The 21,349-nt window shown below is 39.1% G+C and overlaps 3 protein-coding genes across 4 annotated transcripts; 1 reads left to right on the forward strand and 2 right to left on the reverse strand.

The window, feature by feature from the left end:
* The first annotated feature begins 4,979 nt into the window (after positions 1 to 4,979).
* Positions 4,980 to 8,630, forward strand: LOC146693135 (ragulator complex protein LAMTOR1-like). Its single transcript, XM_085478918.1, has 5 exons — positions 4,980 to 5,265; positions 6,099 to 6,238; positions 6,333 to 6,410; positions 6,634 to 6,757; positions 6,883 to 8,630. The coding sequence occupies exons 1-5, from the start codon at positions 5,224 to 5,226 to the stop codon at positions 6,973 to 6,975; spliced, it is 477 nt and encodes a 158-aa protein (XP_085335044.1). The 5' UTR covers positions 4,980 to 5,223; the 3' UTR covers positions 6,976 to 8,630.
* Positions 8,631 to 9,095: 465 nt separating this feature from the next.
* On the reverse strand, positions 9,096 to 11,826 carry LOC146693136 (leucine-rich repeat-containing protein 51-like). 2 transcript variants are annotated; one of them, XM_085478917.1, is made up of 5 exons: positions 11,725 to 11,826; positions 11,378 to 11,489; positions 10,395 to 10,600; positions 10,164 to 10,312; positions 9,096 to 9,602 (listed from the first exon to the last, which is right to left on the reverse strand). In XM_085478917.1, exons 2-5 carry the CDS (start codon positions 11,427 to 11,429, stop codon positions 9,470 to 9,472), a joined length of 540 nt encoding a protein of 179 aa, XP_085335043.1. In that variant the 5' UTR covers positions 11,430 to 11,489; positions 11,725 to 11,826; the 3' UTR covers positions 9,096 to 9,469. The 2 variants fall into 2 exon arrangements, with proteins under 2 accessions (XP_085335043.1, XP_085335042.1); XM_085478916.1 differs by having other exon boundaries at positions 11,378 to 11,470; positions 11,725 to 11,825.
* Positions 11,827 to 16,449: 4,623 nt separating this feature from the next.
* LOC146693137 (uncharacterized) lies at positions 16,450 to 20,740 on the reverse strand. The gene is made up of 8 exons (XM_085478909.1): positions 20,669 to 20,740; positions 20,529 to 20,568; positions 19,767 to 20,042; positions 19,444 to 19,543; positions 19,209 to 19,312; positions 18,995 to 19,051; positions 18,415 to 18,771; positions 16,450 to 18,281 (listed from the first exon to the last, which is right to left on the reverse strand). Exons 2-8 carry the CDS (start codon positions 20,563 to 20,565, stop codon positions 18,277 to 18,279), a joined length of 936 nt encoding a protein of 311 aa, XP_085335035.1. The 5' UTR covers positions 20,566 to 20,568; positions 20,669 to 20,740; the 3' UTR covers positions 16,450 to 18,276.
* Between the last annotated feature and the right edge of the window lie 609 nt (positions 20,741 to 21,349).

Below are 21,349 nucleotides of genomic sequence, written 5' to 3' on the forward strand. Positions count from 1 at the left end.
TAGGTGTAAACAGAGAGGTGTGGAGGAAACAGGGGGTTAATGAGAGGCCAGGCGCCTCCCAGTCACAATCCCACCCCATCAAACCGCTGCTGTCTGCCTCCACGGCAGTGTCAGTGGGGGCGTAGGGATTGTTTACTTAGTTTGGGTTGTCAGTAATGTTGAAAACATTTGTGTGCAGCGCCACAAGACAGAAAGAATAAACTTCTGCAATGCTATTTGAACTTATAAGAAATATTCACCAGCCTCCAAACGTCTGTGTATTGACAATAAGGTTAGATTAGATGAAACTTTATTAATCCCTCGGGTGGGTTCCTCCGGGAAATTCTAATTCCAATAGCACAGCACCAACAGAAGTTACAGAATGTGAGCAGAAATATACCATATATACACATATATAAATACAGAGTATACAAAAGGGATGAATAGAATAAATAGGAATAAGAATACAAGGGAATTGCACATTTCAAGTATGTGAGTCTATTGCACCGTTGACTATTAACAAAAAGTATTGCACAGTGAAAAGGCACTACAGCTTAGTTGTTCCCCCCTGCTTTGTCCTCCTGTTTCCCCTCCCTCTCCCCTCCAGAGAGGAGTTAAAAATCCTTTGTGTGTGGGACAAAGGAGTTTTTAAGTCTGTTGGTTCTTGACTTTAGGAGAAGCAACCTGTCACTGAACAGACTCTTCTGGTTGTTTATGGCCGTGTGCAGAGGATGCCCAGCATTGTCCATAATGTCCAGAAGTTTCTTTAGTGTCCTTTTCTCTGCAACTGTCACCAGAGTGTCCAGCTTGATGCCGACCGCAGAGCCAGCCTTCCTGATCAGTTTTTCCAGCCTGGGTGAGTCCTTCTTTGCTGTGCTGCTCCCCCAGCACCCCACAGCATAGAACAGTACTCCAGCAACCACCGACTGGTAAAACATCCTCAGGAGCTTCCTGCAGATGTTAAAAGCGCGAGGTACTTGTATGTGTTGACCACCTCCTCTCCCTCTATCTGAACTGGCACTGGACCTGCTCTGGACCTCTGGAAGTCCACAACCACTTCCTTGGTCTTTGAGGTGTTGAGTTGCAGGTGGTTTGTGTGACTAAATGTGACAAAGTTCCTCATCAGACTCCTGTACTCTTCCTGATCATCCCAGATACACAGTTTATAATTTAAACTGTTGCTTTTTATGCCGTTCTGCTATGTGTTTTAATGTTTTTTAATTGCTCTTATTTGATACTTTACAAAATATAAAAAATTGGAAATGTATGTCTAAGTAACAAACAAACAAATAAAGTAACAGTGACAGTGCAGCAGTATGAAATTAATTGCTGGAAATAAAATGTAACTATCGTGCGTTTGAGAAGCTGAATGTGTTTGGTACCCTGTCATCGTACACAACCCGAGGATATATCAGCGAGCCTTTAATCTTTCCCAGCGAGTCTGCCACATGTACAATGACATGTCCTATCCTGCCCCATCATCTTACACTTTGCTACAGTAGCTTATTGTAAACGCAGGAGCAGTTCATACTTGCTTAAATATTTGTAGTTTGGTTTATCTTAATTTCCTATCTTACTTCAAAGCAAAAAGAAAGAAATACAGTGTTCAGACAAGTTAGAGTCACTCAATACAGAGCAGAGAATTAATGACAGAGGCACAGCACTTTGCTACTTCGCCTAAAGATTGTTATGGACATTAAAAAAGTACTCTTCAGGGCAATACAGAACAACAAAGTGGGATACTTGTAAGCTGATTCATCAGTAATGTAATACTCTATAATTAAATCCAACTTAACCTGCTTAGACCCAGGGAAGTCCCTTTATTGAACCCCACCTATATTGTGTCCTGTTGGTTCTATATGTTACGTAAACTTCCTAATTACTGTCCACATATACAGAACTGGGTAATAGTCTTCAGCCAACCCATATTTTTAATGCTCTGTTTCCAAAGAGCCAAACTTCTTTATGTTTATTTGTAGGCTTTTAGAACAAAAGTTCTTCAGTCTTCCTGAACATCTTCCAGAGTTTTTCTTTGTACATACAGTGGGGCAAAAAAGTATTTAGTCAGCCACCGATTGTGCAAGTTCCCCCACTTAAAATGATGACAGAGGTCAGTAATTTGCACCAGAGGTACACTTCAACTGTGAGAGACAGAATGTGAAAAAAAAATCCATGAATTCACATGGTAGGATTTGTAAAGAATTTATTCGTAAATCAGGGTGGAAAATAAGTATTTGGTCACCTCAAACAAGGAAAATCTCTGGCTCTCACAGACCTGTAATGTCTTCTGTAAGAAGCTTTTCTGTCCCCCACTCGTTACCTGTATGAATGGCACCTGTTTGAACTCATCATCTGTATAAAAGACACCTGTCCACAGCCTCAAACAGTCAGACTCCAAACGCTGCCATGGCCAAGACCAAAGAGCTTTCGAAGGACACCAGGAAAAGTATTGTAGACCTGCACCAGACTGGGAAGAGTGAATCTACAATAGGCAAGCAGCTTGGTGTGAAAAAATCAACTGTGGGAGCAATCATCAGAAAATGGAAGACATACAAGACCACTGATAATCTCCCTCGATCTGGGGCTCCACGCAAGATCTCATCCCGTGGGGTCAAAATGATCATGAGAACGGTGAGCAAAGATCCCAGAACCACACGGGGGGACCTGGTGAATGACCTGCAGAGAGCTGGGACCAAAGTAACAAAGGTCACCATCAGTAACACACTACAACGGCAGGGAATCAAATCCCGCAGTGCCAGACGTGTTCCGCTGCTGAAGCCAGTGCATGTCCAGGCCCGTCTGAAGTTTGCCAGAGAGCACATGGATGATACAGCAGAGGATTGGGAGAATGTCATGTGGTCAGATGAAACCAAAGTAGAACTTTTTGGTATAAACTCAACTCGTCATGTTTGGAGGAAGAAGAATACTGAGTTGCATCCCAAGAACACCATACCTACTGTGAAGCATGGGGGTGGAAACATCATGCTATGGGGCTGTTTTTCTGCCAAGGGGACAGGACGACTGATCCGTGTTAAGGACAGAATGAATGGGGCCATGTATCGTGAGATTTTGAGCCAAAACCTCCTTCCATCAGTGAGAACTTTGAAGATGAAACGAGGCTGGGTCTTCCAACATGACAATGATCCAAAACACACCGCCCGGGCAACAAAGGAGTGGCTCCGTAAGAAGCATCTGAAAGTCCTGGAGTGGCCTAGCCAGTCTCCAGACCTCAACCCCATAGAAAATCTGTGGCGGGAGTTGAAAGTCCGTGTTGCTCGGCGACAGCCCCAAAACATCACTGCTCTCGAGAAGATCTGCATGGAGGAATGGGCCAAAATACCAGCTACTGTGTGTGCAAACCTGGTAAAGACCTATAGTAAACGTTTGACCTCTGTTATTGCCAACAAAGGCTATGTTACAAAGTATTGAGTTGTATTATTGTTATTGACCAAATACTTATTTTCCACCCTGATTTACGAATAAATTCTTTACAAATCCTACCATGTGGATTCATGGATTTTTTTTTTTTTTTTTTTTTCACATTCTGTCTCTCACAGTTGAAGTGTACCTCTGGTGCAAATTACTGACCTCTGTCATCATTTTAGGTGGGGGAACTTGCACAATCGGTGGCTGACTAAATACTTTTTTGCCCCACTGTATGCTGCTTTTTCAATCACTTCTTTTGCTTTTTACATTGTTTTTTTTTTAATCATTTATTTATCCAGGTAAAAGTCTCACTGAGATTCAATTTTCATTTCCAAGAGAGACCTGGTATTTTTCAGTACAATCCTTGTACCTGACCATTGTCAGAGGAATGTAAGCCACTTAATACTGACGTAGGAAACATTCAAACATAAAGTCACCTAGCTTAAGAGATGAACTAATGTTGTGTCTACACTTAACAGGCAATTTAGCAAAGAATCACAGAGATCTTATCACTGCCAGCTGGTTGCAAAAACAAATAATTTGTTCCCATTTATTAACTTAAATCTACAGACACAGTTTGATGGGCTTAAATTATTTTTGCAGCAATGACGGTGATTCCAAAAGAGATATTAGCTTAAAACTTGGTGTGCAGCAAGTCCTTAACAACTTTAAGGAAACTGCACAAGTTGAGGATAAAAGAAACCAAAGAAATTAAAGCAGAGAAACAGTATCTGAAAATCATAGTGAAACAAAAATCCAGCAAAGACCTGACACGGGGCCTGAGAGCTACAGTAGATACATCTACTGTTCACTGAAGCCTCATCAGAAATGGTGTCAGAGGAAGGGTGTTTGTCAAGAAGCCGTACGTTCTTCACAAAGGGAGTCAGGAAGAAAAGTTTGAGGTATGCCAAATTACACATGAACTGGACTGAAAATGAGTGGAAACAGGTCTGATGGAGTGATGAACCTTTTGCGTCATAAGATTGTTCTGTGTAATGTGTATACAGCAGGTCAGGAAACAAGTACAACACAAACTGTTTATAAAATATGGTGGCGACTCTGTAAGGTTTTTGGCTGCATTTCAGCCAGTGTTAAACCTGAGATTTCTTTCTGATATACGCATTTCTAATCCTGCCAATCCTTTTCACTTTCAATTTTAAAAATCATATCATCTGCAGCTCTGCCACCTCCAGCTCTCTACTTAAAATCAGGTCTCATTACCATCTGGCACAAATCTCACAGGACGCTCGTCTTCACCCACTTCACCCCGGCTCCACTCTAACCCTAACCTCTTTTGTGCACTGTCCATTGATTTGGATGGTTAACCCCAGGTATTTAAACTCATCTACCTTCATTGCGTCTTCACCGTTACAAAAAACAGTACGTAAACAAAAAATACATAATGAAACCATCAAAAAGCAACATACTAAAAATGTCGTATATTAGTATTAATATATTATTCATTTCCTCGCGACCCTGAAAAGGATAAGCGGAAGCGAATGGATGGATTGATATTATCTATTTATTTATCATTCATTCAGTTCACGTTTAAAGCTTCCTCTTCACGTGACGAGGTCCGACGTCGCTTCTCAAAAACCGGAAGTGGTTCTTGTGTTGTTGCGTTAGAGCTACTGTCATGTGATAGCTCGCCCGAGAAGCTGCTGCTGCTTCTGACAGTAGCTCCTTACCTTTAGATGAGGTTATAATACAACCACGCTGGAGACAACTTTTATGTTTGCTAGAGAAGAACAGCACGACTGGTTTCTGACGGAGAGAAGGGACGCCGGGGTTGTGTAGTGTCGGCCGTCGGACGTTGCCATGGGTTGCTGTTACAGCAGCGAGAACGAGAACACAACTCAGGTAGTTAGCTGTTAGCAGGCTAAACCCAATATGTGAAAGCTGGGCAATTTAAAAGTGGAGTACCTAATAGTATATTATCCCTCTGGGCATATTTCCCCGCAGACGGTACACGTGAGTAATGCCTGACGACGTTAACAAGTGGTCGTTTTCTAGGGGCTAGCAGCTTGCTACTGTAAGCTAGCCTTTGGCTAGGCCTTTTGTGAAGTACAAGCCAGTTAAGTTAGCCAAGATGATAAACAGTCTGACTTCAGAAAGCTTTAACAGATCCAGAGGCAAAGAGATGTGTTTTGATGGTTTAAAAAAAAAAAAAAGTTATTTACTTATATAAATGGTTTTAAAGCGAGGTGAAAAGTAAAGAATAAGTTGCTAACGTGTTAGATAGGACAAACGGCAAGGTGAGGGACATTTGGGATTTTACTTTCATGTAGTCATATGACCCTAAAGATTCCCAGCTATTTTTAGTTTAGAGAAACAAGTCATTTCTTCCTCCATGCATCTTTCCAGTTTAAAGGAGCAATGGGGACAGAATGAAGATCTATCTTTCTCTGCCTGCCTGTGTTGTGCTCATATATTTGTTTTAGACTGAAGAAATTACTTTTGGAGTATTTGTAAGAGCACCACAAGTTGCAGAAGTGATACTTTGTGCATTGTTGCATTACTATAATGTAATTATATTAACTAACACACACACACACACACACACACACACACACACAAAATAATGAAATAAAATAAAACAAAATAAATGATAACTTTAAAGTGGTCTCAACTGTCATAATTAGCTTTGATTTAGAAGGAAAAAGAAGTAAGTTAAATTTCTTGATTTGTTTAAGGAAGAGACAAAGCCGCTCATCTCCCCGAACCCTCCCAGCAAACCACTAAATGGCGGGACCGGCTGGAACCCTGGAACTAGCTCATCAGCGCTGTCAAATGAACAGGCCCTCCTTTCATCCATCCTGACAAAGACTGCACAGTAAGACCCTCCTTAATGCAAATGTAGCCATGCCACTGACAATAACGCAAGAGTGTCTGTGTAATAAACATACCGTTATCCCCCTGTACATCAGGAACATCATCGACGTCTCAGCAGCAGACGCCATCATGGTGGAGCCGCATGAGTACATGGACAGAGCTCGACAATACAGGTGTGCAAATAGACGGTTTATGGCTTGATGGGTTTTGTTTACTGGCTCATAATAATTTTGGATGGCTCTTCAGCATGTTGTTTGATTTCTACCAAACAGAGCAGCCTCGTTTACACTAAAACACAGGTGCAGGTTAAACACTAGCTCCTCAAAGCACAGTCTACTGGTTTAAGAGAACTTAAATAGCAGCACAGCTGATTTCTTTATGTTTTTCTCTCTTCAGTACAAAGATGACTGTATTGAGCACCAGTCTGCCTCAAAACAAAGCCCTCGCTCTCCCCTCCCTCACCAGCCAGCCCCACCAAGTACTTGCGAGTGACCTGGTGCCATACTCAGATGTTCAGCAGGTATCCATCCATATGTAACATACTCTGATTGAATGGGGCTGTGTGATTCCTGTGCAGAATCCCCAGTCATGTCATTTTAAAGACAGCTAAGCGGTTAGAATTTGACTTCTCTTTTTTCTTTGCAGGTGTCTAAGATAGCAGCCTATGCTTACAGTGCAATATCTCAAATCAAAGTGGATGCTAAAGAAGACTTGGTGGTCCAGTTTGCCATTCCCTGATTCTGCAACTCTGGCCTGCATATTGTTGCTCCAGTCCCACTTTCTTCGTGTCACTCCTGCATCCTCAACCTCCAGCCCCACCCGTCATTAAACATTTTGGTCCTCCTGCTTTCTGCTTTAAACTGCTTCAAAGACGAAGACAATGTAGGGTCTTACCCCATGGCTGTCCTCGAGTGTAATTAATTTAGTGACAAATGGAAGATGGGTTTGAGCTCGTATGTACATCAGCGAGGCCTCCAGCTGTGGAAATCAAACTTTTTGATGATCTCTTAAAAAAAAAAAAAAAGTTTTCCACAGGTGTTTTTAGTTTCTTTGTTTTCTGAGAATCAGAGCTAGCTTGTCACCTTGCTGATACCTATGTTGGACTCACCTGGGATAAAGCTGTTGGATTTTTGACACAAAGCTGTTGGCTGTTGGTTAATACAATGCATTTGATAAAGTCTCCACTGAAAAAAAGGGATCACTGTGGCGTGGAATATCGCAAATAATCACTGCACCACATATTGAATATGTTATTTACCAGGGGAATAAAAAGCAAAACAAAACCCCCAAACATGATTTAATCTTAACTCTTCATATATGTTTAGCTCTGTTTTACATCCTTGATGTCACCAGAAATTCTTCAGTCTTTATCCCTGAGCAACAAAATGTTAATGTTAATATTAGCACCAGTAAAAAGGAATGACACGCTTTTTCTCCCAAAATTAAAATGTTATCGTTTAGTGGAGTATACTGGCAACCATAAACAACTCACACTAACCTAGTTAGAGTGAATTTCAATGACATTTGACAGTGACGGTGGAGTAATCTGTTATTCCAGTCGAGGCCAAACCTTAATAACCTTTCCTTGGCTGGTGGGTGAGGATGCAGCTTTTCTTGGGTCACAATTCTGGAGTTTACAGGTGGCGCTGTGTCCTCTGCGCTTATCTAGCATTAAATAAACGAGCAGGCCAGAAGTTCAAGTGTAATATTCAAAGATGAAAGTGCGTGGTTGGGTGTGTGCGAGTGTGTGTAGGGACAGATATTGTGTCTTCATGCCTTTGTACAGAATTTTCTGCTTGAATATAAAAACTAAACATGATGGATTGTATGAAGTCCCTCCTTTTTGTAGAGACTTCACTGGTCAGAATTGGCTAAGATCTTGTGGCGATAAGTTTTTATGAAACACAAGAACCCTTTTAAGGCCTGCATTTGTTAAGCTTTTAAACAAAGAGGTTTCCCCTGCAGATTGCAATATGATTGGATTCGTTCATAATCAGAAACTAACCGTTATAGCAGTGCAGCAGGGGGCAGGGTGTTAACAATCAGTCTATAGCAGCAAATAAAACGAATTGATCCCTTTTTGTGATTATTTATTTCTGTTTCTCGAGTATATATTTGCTCCTCGGAGGAGAGCACGACTGTATGCGTGGGCAGGGAGCACGGTGAAGCGCTCTAGACACAAAAGGGATAATCTGCTAGGCTTTGATTATTTAAACCACGCAACTGATCTGAGCTTTTTGCAATGGGTTCTTGGCATTTTTTCCCCCTTTATGTTTGTTACTCAAAAGTGTAATACTACCTGAAATATGTTTGTAATGTCTTAGGCTAGTACCAAAAAGTTTTAGTTTTGTTTTTTGTTTTGTTTAATTCATTAAAGACTTTTAACAAATCGCTCCTGTCCTGACCCCAGTGTGCTCTTATGTGAGATGTAATTATTCAGTGATGCTACAGAGATGGTCAACAGCACTTTCTTTAATTTAACTTTGTTGCAAACAGTATTAAAATATTTCCAAAACCCACATGAATGATCAGATATCTGGATGTGAATGACAACATTTTGTGATCTATGGATAAAGAACACAGTAATGTACTACAACACTACTAATTCTGAAGAACGGTTATTATCAGTGGCCTCATCAATCAGCCACGCTTGAGTTAACTGATTTAAAGAAAAGTCAGGTGTCTCTTTTTTTATGCTTTTTTTGTATACTGCCTTTAGTATATTTAATAAAGCCATGCAAAATTACTATTAAACTTAGTTCTGAGTTATAGGCCGTGCTAGTAAGCAGAAGTAGGCTGAATTTTGTCACTTTATGGCCTGTTTTGAGCTCATACCTGCTCAGTACAAGAGATTACTACACAAAATGCAACACATATAAGCTCTTTTTTTTTTTTTTTGAGAAAAAGGTGAGAGATTGTGACATACCCCTTGATATTAATGCTCAAAGGGTCATTGTTTCCCAGAGCCTCTCCCTCTTCTTTTTTATTTTTCTCTCTGTGACCCTCCTGCTTTCTCTGCAGCTCTCAGTCACCTTCTCATATACTCTTAGTATTTAAGGACTGGCTTGCCATCCATACAATGCCAGATCATACAGCTAGATTTTTAATAGTAATGTCCGCCTCTTTATTCAGTGTTTGGATTAATCCCTTTATGTGTGCTTCATGCTTAATAAAGTGTGCACTTGACAAATAGGTAAACAGTATCAGTTTATGGATGGAGACGAGCCAGCAGTCACTGGTTAACCTTGCTGCTCCTGCAGCGGCTGTTGCTCTGGTGCCAGATCTTTGCCAAGACTCGCTCCTGTCGCGTTATGGCACTGAAGTCCATTGTCTTTAACCGAGGCAGGACGGTAATCACACGATTCCTACATACAGAAAGACGCCCAATAAATATCTCAGGCACATTTTGTAGACATTTATACAGAAATAACACTGAATACTAAAAAGGCCTCGTCTTTGCAAACGCATCCAAACTTTATCTTGTGTAACCAGCACTGTAAACATGCTCTAAATGAATGAAGAAGCTGCTGTCACTCATTAGAAATCGGTTTTAAACAGAGGCGCCTCTGTCTGCAGATGGACATGAGCCTGCAGTCACTGCACTGTATGTGTTTTTTTAACCGGTGTTGCTATGCAGACTAGGACAAGTAATATGAACCCTATCTGCATTTAAGCACCTGTTACAATGTTATGAACTTAGATGCTTGCCGTGCACTCATGTCACACTTACAGACATCTGCAGAATGAGAGCAATCCCTCATTCTACACCTCTGAGGTGTCTGAGCTTCTGATTGTCTGGACTTGGTTCTGTAAACAGCAAACTATCATCAGCTTCTATAAAATATCTCCCATTTAAAACACATTAAAGCTCCCTGGGACATGTGTGACGAGTGTTTAGTGTAAAATACAGTTGAGAAAATCTCCACCTGTATGCCTTGTTGGTTTCTATGACATTTCCATGCAGAGTGATGGTGTGCAGATGTGGCAGCACTCCCAGCCTGTCCACCTCTGACAGAATAAAAATGCTGTTTCCATGAAGGTACAACACACGCAGTTCACGCAACTCACACAAGACCTGGAACACACATGTGTACACCAGCTTCAGATGTACTTCAGATGTAAAAGAAAGACAAGCAGCTGCTGATAACGACACTCACGTGGTCTATGTGTGTGATTTTGTTGAAGGAAAGATCCAACCAGGTTAGATGTGCCGGCTGAGCCAGGAAATGGCTAACAGTCTTCTGGAGGTCATGAAGCTCAGTGATGTTGTTGTTGTTGAGGCGGAGCGAACAGCTGAGATATTTCATCTCTGAATTTTTCTTTAGAGGCCGCAGACCGCTGTTGGGCTCCTCTATCCATGTGTCTGAAACCCCAAATAAAACAAAACATTATTTTATGAATATTAAGTGAATATTAAGTGCTACTAAAGTACGGGCCTGTGATTGTGTTTGACTTTGTGTGCTGCTGTATTAGTGTTGCCATCTTTTTCATTAATATAAAGGACTTGAGGCTTAACGAATCCCTCCGACGTAACATAAAATTCTCATAAAAATGGTCAGAAATTATTTTAAAAATCTTAATCGATACTCACAAATATATTTAACATTTCTCTTGGGGGGAGGGGGGGGGGGTGCTTGTAGTGAGATAAGGACAGACTAGAAATCTAAAGAGCAACTGTTCCAAACTTCAGGCTGCCATTGTCCAGTCTGAAATGTGATAATCTTCTGAGGCCCACCCAAACCCACTGTTAGAGCTTTGATCGTCACACAAGTGGAAAAATAAGTCATTTCTTTGTGTTATTCAGTTGGATCTTCTGACAATTTACTTCTTTAACTTAAAATTCCGACAACAGCTTTCCCCCCCAACTAATGTAAGTTATGTATAAATTTTAAAGCGCCATGACCCTGTTTTATTACTTCAGTTTCTTTTCAAAACATCAATATTTCAGAGTGACTTTAAATTATACATTTTAAATGGATTTGAATTACCCCAAAAGGATTATCATTTGATTTGGACTATATAAGTGCATCCTAATAGGTTCATTAAGTTAGAGATAACTAATAATTTACTTATTTATTGTAAATGACCTCTTGCAGCCCTTAAGATCCTACATAAAGAGCGATATAGCAAAGAGTATTACCTGTTAAATTGCTGATGTTTTTAAAAGATAAATCCACTGGAGCTGCATACATAGTCACCCGCCAGCAGGGGGAGATGATGTTACGGTGAAGTACTGCGTTTAACAAGAACGTCTTTAAACACAGCACGATCATAAACACAAACAGCACGAACAAAAGGTTTGTGATATGAGTGAATAACACACACTCACTGCTGCAGATAATGAATTTAAAGCTTCTGTAAAAGCACCATAAACGTGTCATGATCTGTCAAGTCATGCTAAGTATGCTAAGCAGCACATTTGAGCCATAAACGATATTTCTAACCATACTGATCAGTTTTAATCATTTATGTGGATATTTCACTTACCCAGAGTGTAAGGTATATTATACAGCTAATACACGTCACGGTGGCACAGCTTCCAGTAATGAGACAACAATTCGTTTCTATAGAAACGACCAAGTGCCATATGGAACTTGTAGTCCAAGCCAGTCTTGCCAAACGGCAGACATCTTGAAGCACTTTTTTGTGCAAAATGCAATGAAATGAACTAAATCTGTTTGAATCATCTCTACCATTTTGGATCTGTTTCGTCTGAATGTGGATCTGTCCGTTTCAGCTTCCTTACAGGAAGTTAGCAATGCTAAAGAAATGCTGGAAATGTGGACTGTGCTTGGATGAAAAATTCAAACTTTAATGAACAAAATTAAGTAATATGATGAGTAAAATATTTTTTAAAAAGCCAATGGTGAGACAATTTTCTAAAAACAGACTATTTACACAGAAATGAACACTGTTCTGATCATGTATATGAGTTAATATGATGAATTTAATTTAATTGCATGACATTAATGCAAACGTTATTTAACTGTATGTATGAACATAACATATTTAGCTTCATACATGCAGCTAAATAGCCTCCCTATGAATATTCATTGTTGTTACCATCAAATTCGATATCTGTGTACTCGAGGAAAAAAACATGAAAAAACAAAACTGGGAGGGGTATCGAAACGCAGTCCACTATGCGTTTTGAGGAGAAAATTACATAGAGCAAAGAAAAGTTTAACCCTTTCATGCATGAATTATGATGATGTCAATCAGGATTTCTTTTCTTAAGTATTTTTATTCATCTTTAGGCATAAAAAGATGAATAAAAATACTTAAGAAAATAAATCCTGATTGAGGTTGTCATAATTCACACATGACAGGGTTAAATAACAATAATTACAATGAAACACATACAGTAACATTAAACGACCAGTGGGTGGCAGGGTATGGAGTGACACATTAATGCCCAATGTAGTGGTTTATGTGCAAGTATACCATCAACACTGACACAATAGCTGTCCACTGTAGTGACCAGTATGTGTGAAAGAGTTATTTGGAGTGAACAAAATTCATTGCTGCGTGCAAGAAATGTATTTCAGTGTCTGCTATTTATCCATACACACACACAATAACAGCCCCGCTCTCTCAGTTGTTGGCGTTTGCTCTCGCTCAGATCTCTGCTCTATGTGCTGACGGACATCTGCGGACCTGCTCTCAGTGTGTTGTCCTGCTCTCAACATCTCTGCACCCTCAACTTTTTCTGTACTCGTTATAAATGTGCGACAAAACCAACTGATCACAGACTTGGGTGCAAAAACTCTGATTGGCTGTTTTGGTCTCCAATCAGCTCGGTAGCTACTGCATGCCGGAAACACTGTCCAAAGTGTAGTTAAACCCATTTTCGGTTAGTATGTTATTTTATTTTAAATATGTAATTTTTTAAGACTATTGTTAGTTTTAATCTAATTTAAACCAAACCACTCCACTGGATTTAGCTACACTTTGTGAATATTTGATGTGGTACAGATGGAGAAGGCTGTGAGTCATTCCAGCAGGCAGAAGCAACTTCTCCAGAAAAGCAAAGAGGAGGTGGATGCACTAAAATGTTCTCTACAGGTCAAAGAGTGGGAAATGCAGGCATCATCATCATCACGGAAAAACTGCTACTTCAGCTCAGGTTGGGCAACGCCCAAACCAATGAGAGGATGCTTGCAAACAGGGTGGCCAGCTTGGAGGCACAGGTTGGTATTGCTGTTTGAAGCACTGAGCAGAAATATGAGCACAGATATAAGCACGTACACTTCTTTTTCATTCTGATATGTTTTCTATCATTATATCTTTACTTTTAGTTGGGTTCTGCTGACCATACCTTTAAAGTGCACAATGAGACTCTGTTCACTGTGTTTCTTTGAGGTCCTGAACACAAACTCGAGTGTTTGCAAGAGAGCACAAGAGAAGAGAGCCATGAAGTGTGAAGATGCCAGCAGGATTAATGCGCAATAGGAGAATCAAATGTAAGCACAAAGGTAGCCCAAATAATAACAGTGACTCGTGTAAAGTTTCATGACTGACTCCTGTGTGCTTGTGATGTTATTGCAGTGAAAACCTACCTTAAACTACTTTTGTGGTAATTGCAGTAGGGGAGACTGGGGATAGTTGTAACATTTTTGACATTTCTGTCTGTAAATTGAAGCTCTTTTAAGGTAGTGGATTCAAAATGTAATGCAAAGTATTTACATGTCTCTGCTATTAAATAGTGCAGCTATTTTCTCTGCAGCACAATTACCCATTGCATGGTATGGTCTCAAACACGAAGAGTGAAATGTTACAATTAACCCCATAGTCTGGGTTAGTTGTAACATATCCTGGGGTGAAATGTAACACAATGAAATAAGGGTACTAACGAAACATTAACATGTAATCTTTGTTTATTCAACACATGAATGCACTTAGAGCCATTTATGTAGCTATGTGTGTGTGTGACAGAATGCAGAAATCTAGCTTTTGAACATATTCCAACCCCCCAAAAAAGACAAATTATGGAAATTTCTGCAACTGAATATTTCATTAATTTTGGTTGGTCTTCCTTGAGTTTGGCCTCATTGGCTCAGTGGGCATTATAACCTACAACTCTTGCACCAATTTTGAACATAACAATGAAGCTGAAAAATTGTAGTTGTGCACCAGCATCGCAATTCCATTACTTTTTATCATGGCTTACCTAGGTGTGGTTTGCAAAGTGCTTCAGAAAGATGAGGAAATCTGTTTCTTGCACCCATCCTGACTTATTTCCACTACCAGTACTTCCTACTGGTCCATCTCTGACACAGTGGCCTGCATAATGTATGTGTGGGAACACAAACAGTGGAGGAATTGTGTTGCCAATGGCATTAACCGCATATATAACTGCGACCAGTGAACCTCTCTCTGCTGATGTCGTTGCCCCAACTTGTTTAATATAAGTTAAAGTAATAGTGTGGTAAGTTGTAACATCTGCATTATTGTTACAACTAACCCAGACTGTTGCTGTTACAACTGACCCAGACTCCTATAGCCATGAACTAGCTAACATTACAGCCAACAGCTAAAACATTAGCACTAAAAACTTACACAGAATATATCCCCATAGACATACAAATAACATAATTTAAGTTTGATGAGTTTAACTGCAAAGCAGATAATGCTATTACAAATTGAAATAAAGTAGAAAAACTTACTTTTTGGCATATAAATTACTTTTTTTCGTGTTAAATTGTCTGTGTTTGACAAAATGTGCTGATTTTTCACATGTGATAGCAGAACTGAATTGGGCATGCACAGGATGAGTCACATCATTTGAAACTTAGCCCTGATTGGAGAAATTGGAAGTGTTACAAACTGACCCACGTTACAACTATCCCCGGTCTCCCCTAGTTACCAGTCACCAGGACCATGATGAGCACAACACAGAGGACCCCCTTAGAAAAAAAAAAAAAACTCATGCAGGAAAACTTCAGTGCCCCGTAAATTAAAAAAAAAAAAAAATTTAAGCTGTGTTATCTCTTTCTCTCTGCATTTACAAATCACTGCCTACACTTACTGTAGACCCTTCCAGTAATTAATAAATAACTCTTCTTAATTGTAGGCAAATGTTATAAAACTGGATTACAGGATTATTTTATTTATATTTAATTACTTCACACACCTTTCAGAAACCTTGAGTATGAATGAATTTGTAAATTTTACTTTTCATCTTTCACGACTTGTGCTGAAGATGATATGGAAGTGGATTCAGCCCCAAATAATTCAGCTTCATCTTTCAAACTTTGCAGAACCAAGCAGGTTATGAACTTCACTGGGCACTAGTTTAGCTCAGTGAGTGAGCAGGCACCATGTGCCGCATGGCTGCAGGGTAGCGGCCTGGGTTTGAGTCTGATCCATGGCCCTTTGTTGCATGTCTCATCCTTTTTTCTCTCCCTTCCTTCCTGTCTGTCTACACTGTGTCTATGAAGTAAAGGCTAAAAAATGCCCTTGAATACTTTGATTTAAAATTTCTTTAAAACTGTTCTTAATGTCTGTAATACATTTATATGGATTCCCAGTTTTTAATTACCATACTAAAAGAATATTTAAATCTTGGATCTTTTCTTCCTCTCGGGTTGTCAGCAGCCCTTTTTTGTTCACACCTACAGTACTTTAGCAGCACACAGAAATGGTCATGATTGGTGTTTGAAATTTGCATCTCTAAACATCTCTGTGCTCCCATTAAAGTGTTATTGTTGTGACCTAAATGTTGTTTTCTGATCTGTAGAAGACTCCTGGCTTCAATGAAGGGGATGAGACTTTGTACAGCCTGGCTTCAGCTCGCTCTCTCTTAATCCTGCCCAGTTCGCACTGGGCAGGATTAAGTCACATTTTATTTGTAGTGTGAACACAGCGTGTGTGTGTGGAGATGTTTGACACACCTGCAAGAAGCTATGCCACTAACCAACTCACTGGTCTTCCAGGTTACAGAGAGAGCACCGCCTCTGCCGAGTATAAGTAAACGCCTGGGGTGCCCACATGAGTACAGCACCGGCTTGCTACATTTTAGCAAAAACATAATCAAAAGTTAATAGTTTATAAAATTGAGATGTTATACTTGGAGCTTGTCTGAAAAGTCCTGAGCTCTTGTTCACATGTTCACTGCACTGCAGGGTTCACTATAAAGCTTAACAATTAAAATGTCAAATCAAAGTGCTGCAAGCTGAAATTCTGTATGAAAACAGTATTTTTAATGCAGTATTTAATTAAGCACATTATCATACTTTTCCTCAGGACTCTTTCTTTATGGAAAAGTTAAAAAGTGATCAGTTGTTAAAATAAGATTTGGCTTTAAGAACCATGATTTAGGGGGGAGATGAAGAAATGTCATCCCGGCAATGACTGGGAGGAGGCCCCGGGGCAGACCCAGGACACGCTGGAGAGATTCTATCTGGCGGCTGGTCAGAAAAGCTGGAGGAGGTGGCTTGGAAGGAGGTCTGCGTAGGCTGCTGCCCCCGCAAACTGCCCCCAGATAAGTGGAAGAAGATGGATGAACAAACGGCATTATGATTACGAAGGCTGAACAATTATGGCAAAAATCCTAATTATATTATTTTGGTCATTATTGGTCTCACTTACTTTGCAGACTTTGGGGGAAAGAACACCAGCTGCTTTTATTTGAATTTCTTTCCCTTTAAATTAGGGATGCACCGATACCGGTATCTGGTATCGGCCTCGATACCACATTTTCTAAGGTTACAGTCACAACCGAAAGAGATGGTGGAAGACTTTGGGAAGACCAAGGCCAATTTAAACCAGTTCTGTTCTGGAAGAATTTGCTTTTTTGTGGCAATGGAAAAAGTACAAAGTGTATCAGCTGTACTTGTTCTGCCCTGCAAGAAAGGACATAGGAGACTACTTCTTGATGAAACTTGAATGATTTAATGTTTTCACAATTTTTTTCCATTTTTTAAAAACCTGTTTGCTGTTGCAGTTTTCTTCGCACACAGTTGTAAAGAAAACTGCACCCAGGTAGCCGATTCAGAAGTCTGGCTTACGCAGGAAAACCACTCTGTAACTCCCTACAGTGAGTTAGTGAGAGAAAGATGTTGTACAAACTATGGACCACACCTCACATCTGCTGCATTGTCTTACTGGTTAAATAGTCTCATCAATATATTTGAATATATAATTAGAATCTATCGTATTAAAATAATTGTTACAATACAAATTATATATCACAATGAAAAAGACAATAATAGTAATATTTCAGATGATTTACATTCATATTTGTTTATACACTATTGCTGTTTTACGTTAAAAATAGTACAGTCTTATATTTAAAGTAGATTATGATGTTTAGCAAATGTCGCACTGAGACCCCAAACAGTGTAATTGTTACTGCCAGGCACCAGAAAATGATGTGGCATGTTTGAGGCAGTGCAATAAAGGTAACATTTATTAACAAGGATATTAAAAGAACCAAGGTAAAAACCCTAAACCCTGAAACCCCAAATAAAAGGAATATATGACAAAACTAAACAAAATGCAGCTTCATCTACTCCACTGTACCATTCATACCAGGTGAGCAATCAACTATAACTAAACATGAAACAAATGATCGATATTTTTCCCCCAACAAAGCCTTTAAAAACATCAGATTCAGTCCCGTGACCAAGTGACTACTGAAATGCACAACAAACTGATAATAACAAACCACACTGATAATATGTGGGAACTCCTCTAGGTGCCTTCTGTTGGAGAGGCCAAAGATAACAGAGGTTAACAGCCATTAAGTTGTATTTTAACACCAACAAGGCGATTCCCAAAGAGCTATTTGCTACACAGCATGCTGAACTTTTAACAAAATATAAGGAAACTCTACAAGTGGAGAACAAAATGACAAGAGGCAGGCTTAAAAGACGATCTATAACAGATGAAAAGTATCTGAAAGTCACATTGTTATGAGATAGGACACAAATCCAGCAAAGACCTGACACAGGTTCTAAGAGAGCTGCCCCTTCAGTTGATCCATCTACTGTTCAGTGAAGCCTGATCAGGAACGATCTCAATGTGACTGTCAAGGAGTCATTCTTAAGAAAGGGAAATGGAAATGATTACAATTCAAATCATAATTACATCATTTTAATGGAAGTTTCATTTTATTTTATTTTTTAAGCATGAAACTGATAACAATATTATACAGGATTGTTCTTTAATGCTCACCTTGACAGATGAAAGGTAGTCTGTCATGGCAGTTGGCATCCAGCAGCTTAATTTCTTGTTGCTCAGTCAGGATCATCTTTGCACAGTGGTTATTTGAGTCAGCTATGCTGCTGTTCCATTTAGGACAAATGTCTTTGGACCTTGAAATCCACATCCACTTCTTATCTTTGCCAAAAACTGAGCGTTCCAGGCCAATCCACACCCCTCGTTGCAGGTGTGTCTCATTTTGCAGGAGACTTTTCACTTCATCATTCACTGTTTGGTTGGTGATTTCAACCAGGGAGGTGTAGTCTGTCTGGCATTGCTCCAAGGCATCAATCCAACTTTTGCTTTCATTGTAGAACTCCAGGTTTGTAACTGGAGACAAAAAAAGCAAAGTGACATTTAAGATATGCTAACACTACAATAGGCCACAGCTTCCTGCTGTCTCCTTATTTATACAAAGCTCTGCTGACTCAGCCTGATAGTCAGGAATGTTTTGTATAGATTAATATATTGAGTCTACGGCATTATAATATATTAACATATACTAAATATATTAAAATGACTGTTTTCAGGCTGAAATATAAAAAAATTCCACCTGATGTAGCTGTACTCCTTGTAGACACACTAACATTGCAGGGCCTTTGATTTGAACCTGGACATAAGAAGAAAATGTAAAAATGTAAGCTTTAAAAACATATTTCAGTTTTACAAAAGAAAAAAAAATCCTGTTGTAACTATACAGTTTTTAATTCTTTTTTTTATTTTTTATTTTTTTAGGAAAGGTGGATTGTGCTGACAAAAGTACTTGCCTGTATCTATACAGTCACTGATATTGTATACTTCATGGACATCTCGAAAATCTATGTTTACTGTTTTTGGAAATCGATTAGACACTGAGATATCAATCTTTTTTCTGTTGATAGAAAATACAGAGCTGTTTAAAAAGCATTGGACAAACATGAGAGAAATTCTATAAGAGATAACACATCTGCATCTTCTGTAGTATTATATTTAAAGAGCTCAGTGCGCAAAAAACATATTTACCCTGAAATACAGTTGGTTGGCTTTTTGCTGAGAGGATTAATGGTAACTCCGCTGTTGCAACTTCCACAAATGTTATCACCATTGGAAACCTTTACACGCCCTGCAGAAAACAAAACAAATGAATCCACATGAAGAGGTGTGGCACGTGCCTTTAAAAACTACTGTGTCACTTCAGATTTTGTACTTGCTGAATTAAATATTCTAGTATACTTTAAAATCCATTTGCTGCAGACACTTCTTGCTTTATTTCAGGAATAAAATCATGTTTAAGCTACTAATATTCTGTCAATGGAAGAATATGCTGTGAAGTTGAGATTTCTTACCAGCTTCTACCTGCACAGTCAAAAGAAAACTGCTGGTTGTGCATGTGATTATAGGACATGTTTTAGAAATCACCCCAGGGTCACTGAGTTTAGTGGCTTCCAGTGTGACTTGGTTAACTTTGGGACCACCGCATTCAAATTTCAAAATCCATTTGCCATTTATGCAGTTGCAATTTTGGTTAATAATCCCTCCAACAGGGCACCGATCACAGGGAGTGATTTTGATTTTTCCATATGCAGAGTTTGGTGTTGAAAAACAGGGCAGCAGGCTCACTGCTGTAACACAGGAAGATCACATCAGGTCTGAGGACAGTTTCCATTTAGGTGTTTGCTAAAGTGAGACTTTTCTTCTTCTACAATAAATATAAAATAATTCACAGATGTAAGAAAAATATAAACAAAAACATGTACAAAAGTCAGTATTTTTGTAACTATTCTTTTTTCACTGTCCTTTCTTCCATTTTCCTTTTTGCCAAAACGTTCCCATGCCATAGAAAGAGCCAAGCGATGGGATCAGTGCCACTGTCTGTTAGATCTCTCTCCAAGTGCAAATGTATTTATTTATGTACTTTAAAAACATCTTTGTTTTATTATATATAGACACATTTGTTTGTTTAATGCATTGGTAAATAGAATGAAGAACATAAAGAAATAGATAGTGAAATAGAAATGTGTTAAAATGGATCTGCATGGCTAGATCTAACCTATGACCTTTTAAGTAATCTTTTAAATTACAAGTTACTGTTATAACAATAAACATACCTAGCTGCAGTAATGATAGATGAATCACATGTGCCATGGTCTGTAACATGCAAAAAAGTAGAAAATTGAGTAATAATGAATCATCATATCAAGAGTTTCTAAAGTTTATTTTCTAAGTTTAGTTACACTTCAGTACTTACAGTCTTTGCAGAGATCTTTGTTAACTGTAAATATCCAGAGTGTTTGAAGAAACCTCCCCACTGTCCTCTGGCTTGTTGCTCAAATCCAAAATGGAAATTCATGGAAATGTCAACAGGAGTGACTTTGCATCGTATCATCATGTAAATGTGTTCTCATCCTCCTCAAATCTAATAATGAGGGTTTTTGTCCCTTAAGGTACTGTGGATGTGCAATATTACAACTGTATTAAGGTGAATCAATCATGACTGATACAGAAGAAGATTTAAATTTTATATCTTGCTTAAGAAAATCCATACAGCAGAAAAAAACAGTTTTTTGTTTGTTTTTTGTTATTATGTTAGTTTTAATTGCAGGTATTCCTGTGAACAGTAATCATCACCCCATAAATGAATGCACAGCACATTACATTCTGCAGTGGTTGCCCTGAAAGTGTAGTTGTTAAACTATGAGGACTTTAGAAGGACTTCTTCACCACGTTAGCTTAAAGCGAGTTCTAACGCTTCTCTCAGCTCTGAAAATATTTAGATTTTATTTGTTGTTATTTGTTTCCATTTGTCATTATTATCTGGTCCTTTTATCAGTGTGGTCCCATTTCCAATCAACAGCTAAGTCCACATTAAATTTTCCATGTAATGAGTTGAGAAAAATGTCCCTGTTTCCACATTCAGTGGTGTTAGAGG

This window comes from Copadichromis virginalis, linkage group LG14 (assembly GCF_057382275.1).
Source record: "Copadichromis virginalis isolate Kocher_CV1m ecotype Utaka linkage group LG14, C_Virginalis_male_GT1.1, whole genome shotgun sequence".
NCBI lineage: Eukaryota > Metazoa > Chordata > Actinopteri > Cichliformes > Cichlidae > Copadichromis > Copadichromis virginalis.